This window comes from Palaemon carinicauda, chromosome 17 (assembly GCF_036898095.1).
Source record: "Palaemon carinicauda isolate YSFRI2023 chromosome 17, ASM3689809v2, whole genome shotgun sequence".
In the NCBI taxonomy this organism is placed as follows: Eukaryota; Metazoa; Arthropoda; class Malacostraca; order Decapoda; family Palaemonidae; genus Palaemon; species Palaemon carinicauda.
The window spans coordinates 70532877-70543264 of NC_090741.1; the positions used below are offsets into that span (position 1 = coordinate 70532877).

At 33.3% G+C, this 10388-nt stretch overlaps 1 protein-coding gene across 1 annotated transcript in view; it reads left to right on the top strand.

The window, feature by feature from the left end:
* LOC137656862 (phospholipid-transporting ATPase IF-like) overlaps positions 1-10388 on the top strand; it is a 66356-nt gene that overhangs the window by 25676 nt on the left and 30292 nt on the right. Inside the window, 4 exon segments of the mRNA XM_068391228.1 lie at positions 3440-3520; positions 5266-5404; positions 6095-6176; positions 8071-8171. Coding sequence (XP_068247329.1) covers positions 3440-3520; positions 5266-5404; positions 6095-6176; positions 8071-8171 — 403 coding nt within the window.

Here is a 10388-nt window from a genome sequence, read left to right on the forward strand (position 1 = left end):
CAGGGTTAACTTTTGTGGTGAGATTATGAAGCTCGTGAGCCACCCTTTACCTATACTTTACCTTTACCTACGTCGAGAGGGACACAAAGGCAAAACCATAGTGATGGAAATGAGAAAGAAATTATTGGAAGCTTTTTTCAGCAATTTACAAATGAGTCAAAACGGGAGAGACCTTTGGTTTCTGATAAAAAGGAATGTTTGAGAATTTGCCAGCTGGAAAGTTAGACTCAAGAGAGGAGAAAATTGATGTATTTTTTTTTTTCTTATTCAGGCCATTCGTTTAACTCTGTAAAATTTATGAACTTGTTTGCACTGATCATACCAAAAGCCTTTTGCATACGATGCTGGGTGAAAATGTAATATTTGCACTTCATGAAAACTGTGAATCAGACTATTATCACTCATTGAAGGGAGGATATTTACCAGGACAATGAGTCAAACTGTTAAAAAAATATAATTTCATTTGGAAATTCACGGTAAAAATATACTGTTCTTAACCGTATTTCAGTAAAATACAGGTGATCGTAATTTTACCCTACTTTGTTATTATCTTTTACGGATTGGTGACCGTAATATCACTCCTCTATGTCATTATATCCGTTTGTAAAATGATAAATGCCCGGCAACATTTATTCAAGGATTTTTACCGTTTTTACGGCAAATTTTTAAGTTTAAATAAATTCGGGAGAGATAAATTATGATATATATTAAATCTAATTAATAAGAAATAAATTAGAGACAAAAATCTCCAAAACTAAATAACATGCATGGCAACTGAACATAGAGTAGATAATTAAACTCAAAGAGGCTTTGGCACAAGGACCCCCACAGTTTAAATTGTCCATCAGCGCAAAAACATTCGAGTATCAACGGCCTTATTACCTCCGCCAACGATGTTGGAGGGAGGGTGTGTTTTACCGCCTATTTGTGTGTTCGTTTGTGAACAGCTTGCTGACCACAATTTTAATCGGAGACTAATGAAACTTGCAGGGATTAACTGTTTCGTAAATAGCTGGAAATGATAAAATTTTGAAAGGTCAAGGTCAAAGGTCAAGATCACGGTCAAGCAAAATGTCTCATTCACGTAATCAGCCATAAGTTTGGAAATCGTTGTCAGAGACTTCATACTTGGTTCATAATTGAGAATATGAAAATCCACGCCAATTAATACGTGTTAAGGTCGAGAAAAAAAGCTGCCGTGGCGAAGGTTTGCGCTACTGAGTGCCCCTCCAGTTTTCGGCTGCAATAACCAGCGAAATGAAGGCTTCCACGTCTTGCCATGGATGTATACAAAGAATTTAGACCATATAGCCTGGCGCTGGTGCCGAGGAGGCCCTTTAGAACCAACATGTAACCATCAGTTGCCACATGGAGATTATGTTTGAGCGGCGGGAACAGAAGTAAGGTTGAAGGCTAAAAATTAGGTGGGCTGTGGTGGCCTATGGGGTAACATCCCTGACTGATGAACGCCAGACTGGGGTTCGAGTCCCTTTGATCGCTGCAACCTCACCATCCTTGGGGAAGCCTATGGGTCTATCTGGTGAGTTATCAGCAGCCATTGCCAGCTACTCTTTGGTCCTAGCTTGGGTGGAGAAGGTCTTGGGCGCTGATCATATATATAAGCTATATATATATATACAGTATATATATACATATATATACTGTATATATATATACATATATATATGGTCAGTCTCTAGGGCATTGTCCTACTCGATAGGGCAATGTGACTGTTCCTTGCCCCTGCCATTCATGAGTGGCCTTTAAACCTTTAAACCAGGCGTCAGAGGGACCTGCAAAAACCTCATAGCATTGCGTACAGAACATCACAGGAGGTGCACTGGTGGCACTAAACATAAGTTAAGGATAAAATATACAATAGCATACTTTCCAAGGTGTGATATCACGTCACTATAGTCAATTTTTTTTAGTGAGGCAGATTTTCACCGACTCACAGGGGTGCCCTTTTAGCTAGGAAAAGTTTTCTGCTCGCTGATTGGTTAGAGAAGATAATTCTATCCAATCAGCTAGCAGGAAACTTCTTCCGAGCTAAAAGGGCACCCAGCGAGTCAGTGCAAATCGCCTCATTAAAAAAAAAAATTGACTATAATAAGAACCGAAGAAATATTTCGAAATTTAATTAATCTGCGTAATAGAACCTTTACTTGAAATAAAGAATAGATAAAGAAAATATATTTACATAAATGGAGTCTTTTCCGTATTAAGGCAATGCATATAAAATCAATATTTCATGAGGTTGGCTCCTGGATATTTAGCATATCTTGATTATGACCGTATTGCATGTCACAATTGTATGACATTTCACATAAGAAATTAGGATCTAGCGTTAACGTTATGAGGATTATAACTCGACTCGAAATGGCTACTTATTATTATAAATACGGTATATTACAAAATATATTCTTTAAAAAAAAATAGTTGAATATCAGGGTGCATTTGGTTTCTACAGATATGTATGTCTCTCAAGGTATTAAGACATGTGCCCATTGTCTTTATAACAACAACAGTAATTTAGTGTTTTTATTATAATCTAAGTGATCAGAAACCTTATAACCCAATATAAACAATATACTAAATGTATAATTATCTAGTATTAATAGTAGTAATATCAAAACTTTTCTACTTCACACTGGGCTCGAACCCATGGCTTCAATTGAAAGGCAAGGGAGCAACCAACCGAGTCCTTGACTCTAATTCCAAGTTATGGTTCGATTCCCTGTGAGATAGAAATTTATAGCCTTTTTTTACGTAATTGCATATATTAAAATAACTCTAATTTGGAGTCATAGTTCGATCCCCTGTGAGGTAGATATTTATAGCCTTTATACGTAATTGTATATATTAAAATAACTCTAATTTGGAGTCATAGTTCGATCCCCTGTGAGGTAGATATTTATAGCCTTTATACGTAATTGTATATATTAAAATATCTCTAATTTGAAGTCATGGTTCGATCCCCTGTGAGGTAAAAATTTATAGCCTTTATACGTAATTGTATATATTAAAATAACTCTAATTTGGAGTCATAGTTCGATCCCCTGTGAGGTAGATATTTATAGCCTTTATACGTAATTGTATATATTAAAATAACTCTAATTTGGAGTCATAGTTCGATCCCCTGTGAGGTAGATATTTATAGCCTTTATACGTAATTGTATATATTAAAATAACTATAATTTGAAGTCATGGTTCGATTCCTTGCGAGGTAGAAATATATAGCCATTATACGCAATTGTATATATTAAAATAACTATAATTTGAAGTCATGGTTCGATCCCCTGTGTGGTAGAAATTTATAGCCTTTACACGTGATTGTACATATTAAAATAACAATAATAACGTCCACTGCATTACCCGAATTAATCTATTTTTCCCCTTTTTATTACACTGTATAATTTATTTTATTTCTATCAAACAGACGTTTTTCTGTCCGGAGGGAACACACCATTTGCAAACACCGGAGGATCTTTGGCATTTCAGGGCCGTTATCAATTGCGAGGTAAGCTGCAATATAGCATTACAAACTATTGTAATTACCATGTTTAGAATATCTATTACAATTAAAAGTTGAAAGACCCAGGCCTACATGGCTGAGGACTATGAAACGTGAAGTAGGAGATGATGAATGGAGAAGTATTGAGTTAAAAGCTCAAGATAGAGACGACTGGCGAAATCTGAGATAATGATGATGACTAAAATTGATAGGCAATCATCACGCTACTTCTTTAACATTATAAAAACTAAAATCAAATACAACATAATGTTGGATACATTCGTCTTTTAGGTTATACTGCCAATTAACTTAAAATATTTCATATTATTTAATCATTAATTCTCATATAGTTTATTCATTTTAAATTCTATTGGCTATTTTTTCCTGTTGGGGCCATTCGGCTTATAGCATACTTCTTTTCCAACTAGGGTTGTAGCTTGAATAATAATAATAATAATAATAATAATAATAATAATAATAATAATAATAATAATAATAATAATACGAATAATAATAATAATAATAATAATAATAATAAAAATAATAATAATAATAATAATAATAATGTTTTAATAAAATATAAAATCAATTCTTTTTTCATATTTCTGTCCCATGTTAGATAAGAGACCAGACTAACATAACCCTTTATTTACAAAACCTAAAAGACAGAAAACATAATACTTTTCCAGCAAAGACTTGAAGGAAACAAGGAAAAGGGGTCATGGTAGATGGGACACTATCATAGAAATAGGATAAAGAAAAGATGTAGTAAAGAATTTCAATGTTTAGTTCTAACAATGGGATAGATTTTAGACATATTTTCAAAAGTATCTAAGTACCACATTTAATCTAATCCTTATGAATCTATTCAGTTTTTTAAGTTCAATAAGTTTTGATTGCCTCCATAAAGATGGATGTGTTATATCCTACGTGCGTGATCAAGAATGGGTCAATGATTATGGTGATTTGAATAAAAAAAAAAAAAATATATTGGCTGATTTTCTCATTATGGTTAAATCCTAATGTACAGTTGTGCCCAAGAATTCTTGGTACAACTCATTCTGAGGAAGTGCACCCAACAACACCCTTACTGCGCGCCGAGTTCCTGTGTTTAAGCCCAATCCATCACCTCTGCTTTCTCTCCCAAAACTAGTTTTCTTTTTATTAATCACCACGTGTGTGACAAGATGAACTTCTTCAGAACAATGTGTACCGGGGACTCATGTGTCCATCTGTACATTGATGAATTGCTATTTGCTGTTAAGATAACTTTATTGTTTCGAGGTTGTACATTGAAAACTAAAATGGAAAGTCACAGCGTATATCAACTGTGCAAATTTGGTAATAGTTATCTTCGCAAGTGGTGTCCCTTCAAAACTGAAACTAACATAATTAACCATCAGATATCACTCTTCTAGGTTAGGTCAAACAAAGAACGTGATTTTGGCCAAACTTCAAAATTAGTTCACTTAAACCAGTGTTTCCCAACCTTTTTTAAATGATTACCCCAAAATTTTATTTCCAACTAATCAATTACCCCAATGAACATATACCCGGTAACATCGGATGTTATGGGAATGTGAATAACTCAATTTCAGAACATCTTGATTACCCCAAAAATACGGGTCCATTACCCCACTGGGGTAATTTACCCCAGGGTTGGGAAACACTGACTTAAACTGACGAATAAACTAAATCTGTAATCCATCACGAACGAAATAAACTAACTGATCATACGTATCTTCGTTTAGCTGCCCCACGCTAACCTCTACGATTTCAAGGGAAGGCTGGACGTGTACAGAGGCAACAGCGAACCTACGAAATCATCTTTGTCCACAGAAAACCTCCTCTTGAGAGGGGCCAGGTTAAAGAACACTGACAAAATCTATGGTAAGACGAGTCGCATTTCAGTGAGTACAGAGAGAGAGAGAGAGAGAGAGAGAGAGAGAGAGAGAGAGAGAGAGAGAGAGAGAGAGAGAGAGAGAGTCTTCCATCATATTACACTATATTCAAACAATAAGACTAGACCGATATCTGGTAGTAATCACTTATTCTAAACTTGATTACTTAAAACAGATTTGGGAGCAGACGTAATTAATTTAATTTAGTTTTTAAAGTACCTGACTGAACATTGCTTTGAAGTTTTCATGAGAGAAATTTGTGATAAGTATAACCAATTGATTGTTTGCATCAATTGGGCATATAATATGTTCGAACCTACAAAGCCAGCACTGGTGGACAGTGGTATTGACAACACGGTGAAAGGCATATCGTGTAGAAAGTGTTACGCCTTATAAGGGAAAAAAGGGTCTGGTATTATTTCAAACCCTTTTTTATCTTTTAATATGAAAATATAATTATATTTTATTAATTTACATTATTTTCGTAATCATTCTACTACAAAACTATAGATGTGAACTTATATTTACAGTATTTTACAAAAAGAAAAAAAATCAATATCAAAATATATAGTTATTAGCATATAATTTAATGGATATGGTCTAGCTTTCTTAGCTATTTAGGCAACCAATATAAACACGCCATACAACTTTCATTTGAGCTGGTTACAACTTAAAACAGGTGTTGCTGTTTACACCGGGGAGGAGACGAAGATGGCCCTCAACACCAAGATGACGAGAAACAAGTTTTCGACGGTTGAAATGTAAGTGTTCGAATGGTTGGGTTTCGATATCAATAATTGGTTTCAGAAATTGAAGAAAAATCGAAAACCTGCTGTTCTTTAATATTCCAAATAAATTTAAATTTATAATTGTCTTGCCAGTATGTATCATACGAATAAATGAATGACTTAGCATATCAAAATATCTAAATAAAGAACTTTCGTAGTATTATTCAAGCTAATTGGACTTATGAGCATAAAATATATTAATATTTCATGAATGGAGAGAGAGAGAGAGAGAGAGAGAGAGAGAGAGAGAGAGAGAGAGAGAGAGAGAGAGAGAGAGAGGGTCCAGGCTATGAGAAATGTAATTCCTAAAAGTCCGAAATACAATTTTTTTTAAGCGCCTGGGCATTATCAGTGGTTCCTGGGCTTAATTAATATTGATATTCATAAAGACTAGCATTCATTGGAGATTGGCTTGGAGGGACATTAATTTTCTAAACAAGCTGCAACAGAAAATATTACACTTATATGTGAAAGAATAACGACATAAAAAAGGAAAAACATGGTCAAATAAAAAGTAAAAAAAAAAAAATCAAAATAAGAACAAAACGGTAAAATAAAGTAGAAAAAAAAATAATTAAAAGAACAGCCAAAGATAGTTGAAAAGGTGCTAATAAAACCTTAATCACTTGTACATCTATTTGTCGTGTACATTCTCATGCCTTTAAACCACAGTGTATTCCGTGTTAATTATCAAACCTACATTATAAAAAACTTGGATAAAAAGAAAGTCTTCATTTTCTTCTTGAAAACCTTAATATTTTCAGTCTTTCGGATATCCAATGAGAGCTTGCCGTATAGTTTTGGGACCGCCTATTATTTGATACCTATAAGAAACTGATCCACCTGTCACCTTAAAAAAGATTTGGCACAAGCAAACCTTCATCAAGAGACATAGTAAACTAGAAAAAGCTAGACAATTAGCCTCTACAGAATCCATCTTCTAGATACCTATGACAGAATAAATCTAGAAACTGGTCGACCTGTCACCTTGAAAAATATTTGGCACAAGCACATCTTCTATATAGTAGACTAGAAAAAGCAAGGCCATTTCCACTGCACAGTCCATCTTCCAGATACCTATGAGAGAATTAATCTGGAAACTAGTTCACCTAACACCTTGAAAATTATTTGTCACAATTAAAGCTTCATCAAGAGATATCACAGACTAAAAAAGACTAGATCATTTCTCCTTTGCATAGTCCATCTTCCAGATACCTATGAGAGAACAGATCTAGAAACTAGTCCAACTGTCACCTTGAAAAAGATTTGGTACAAGCAAAGCCTCATCAAGACACATCGCAGACTAGAAAAAGCTAGACCTTTTCCCTCTGCATAGTCCATCTTACAGATAACTATGACAGAATTGATCTAGATACTGGTCCACCTGTCACCTTGAAAAAAGATTTGGTACAAGCAAAGCTACATCAAGAGACACAGCAGACTACAAACATCTAGACCATTTCCCTCTGCATAGTCTATATTCCAGTAAATGGAAGCCTTCAATCCCCACTCCTTAGTTACGACATAAAAACATACGTTTCACATGTCACATAACAGTCGTTACACATCTGCTAAAAAAAAAAAAAAAAAAAAAAAAAAAAAAAAAAAAAAAAAAAAAAAAGCCTAAGCAAATAGAGGTAGACAAATGACTTACGTCAACCTTGTATCAATGTGTCATGAAATATTAGTTTGAACGGTTTTTAGTCTGTCTAGGTATATTTGTCAAATGTCTTTACATATTTGTTAAATATATAAGTATATGTCAGATATCTTGCTTTATTTCCAGAAAAATGTATTTGTCATAAGTTACACAGAAGATAACTACGATTTCATTAGTCCAGAAAAATGAGTTATTCTTCCTTTTCAGCAAAATGAATTACTACTTAATCTTCTATCTAATCGTCCTGCTGACTGAGGTAACTGTCTGCACAATTCTTAAGTACGAACTTTACTCCTTGACCAAAGAAGGTAAGCAAGATTTCTCTAGTTGTATTGATGTGTTTTCTTTTTGTAAATGAACTTAAAAGATTTTTAGTCCTGTTACATTTTAAATTGGCTACGTTGAAACTTGAAAATGTGAGCCTAGGCCTAGAGCCTTTCCTCTCTCTATGTGCATTTGTTAGCTCGTCATCTTTTCTTTTGGTTGAGAAAAAAAATCACTTCAAGTTGAGTATATTTTACCATTCAGTCATAACAGATATTTCAGAACTTGAAGAGTAAACACTTCACTTACATGAACACGTCTTTTCAACGGAAAAACATGCGCGATACCTGAATATCAGTTATAATATATTTCAACAGGTCATCTAGCTTGGCTATATAATTTAAAATGCATTACATTAACTTAAAAGCATCGTCGGCAACAAGATTCTGCTATACATTTTGGGATAGATGACGTCAGTTTACACTCTTGGCGAGTTATACTATTACATATCAACGTTACTTAATTCATGATAAATTTGCTAAATGGCAACATGAAAAGTTCTTTGCACTGTGCTTCAGAGCTCAATAAACAACACCTTAGTAACACCTACCGGGCCCCACACCGTACTAAACAATTACATGACACACACACACACACACACACATATATATATATATATATATATATATATATATATATATATTTATATATATATACAGTATATATATATAATACATATATACAGTATATATTATATATATACAGTATATATATATATATATATATATATATATATATATATATATATATATATATACTGTATATATGTATATATATAAATATATATACTGTATATATATATATATATATATATATATATATATAGTAGATAGGTATATATATATACTGTATATATGTATATATATAAATATATATACTGTATATATATATATATATATATATATATATATATATATATATATACATACTGTATAGTATGCATGAGTATGTGCACGACCAGCGTGGGTTGTTTTCGATATCCCACCTGGCTAGAGAGAAATTTTTCCCCCATAACTTCAGGCAAAGGCTTACGTGGGTTAATGTGTTCAGACTATAGACATAAAGGTACTTACATTTCTAAAGGTAAAACAAAAATTGAAATCCAAAGTATCCTAGGAAAACTATGGTTATCCCTGAAGCATCCTGCTTTTCCAACTAGAGTTGTAGCTGGGCTAATAATAATAATAATAATAATAATAATAATAATAATGATAATAATAATAACAAATAAATAATAAACAATAATAATAATAATAATAATATTAATAATAATAATAATAATAATAATATTAAAGTGGTTTCTTCAGTCGACCGATAAACTGGGACAATATAATCTGAGCACAATTTAAACAGACCAAACGGCATTTCTCGTAACAGCATTGGATTTGTCTTTTAGTCTGTTTGGTATATCATAGCATATTAAGTCCTAAACACCATTTACTTTCATAAAAAAACAATTAAAACAATACTATTATTATCATTATTATCATTATTACTAGCTAAGCCACAACCCTAGTTGGAAAAGTAGGATGCTATAAGCCCAAGGGCCCCAACAGGGAAATAGCTCAGTGAGGAAATAAATAAAGAAATATGCAAGCGAAGTTTAAGAAAAACAATAAAATTAATCATATATAAAAACTATAAAAACTTCAAAATAACAAGAGGAAAAGAAAAAAGATAAAATAGTGAGCCCGAGTGTACCCTCAAGCACGAGAACTCTACCCCAAGACAATGGAAGGCCTTGGTACAGAAGCTCTGGCACTACCCAAGACTAGAGAGCAATGGTTTGATTTTGGAGTGTCCTGCTAGAAGAGCTGCTTACCATAGCTTAAGTCTCTCTTCTATCCTAGCCAAAAGGAAAGTAGCCACTAAACAAATATAGTGCGGTAGTTAACCTCTAAGGTAAAGAATTGTTTGGTAATCTCAGTGCTGTCAAGTGTATGAGGACAGAGGAGAATGGGGAAAGAATAGGCCAGACTATTCGCTGTATGCGTTGGCAAAGGAAAAATGAGCCGTAACCAGAGAGAGGGTTCCAAATAAATAAAACTTCTAAATATTGACAACCCAAACATAACGAGAAACCCTACTAACACATTCTAAATGTTGAATTAAATATTTCCTAAACAAACAATTTGCCGCGAAATTTTTTAAACTTAGACTAATAACTACACAAAAATTATCGTATTTCCGAAAACTAACAA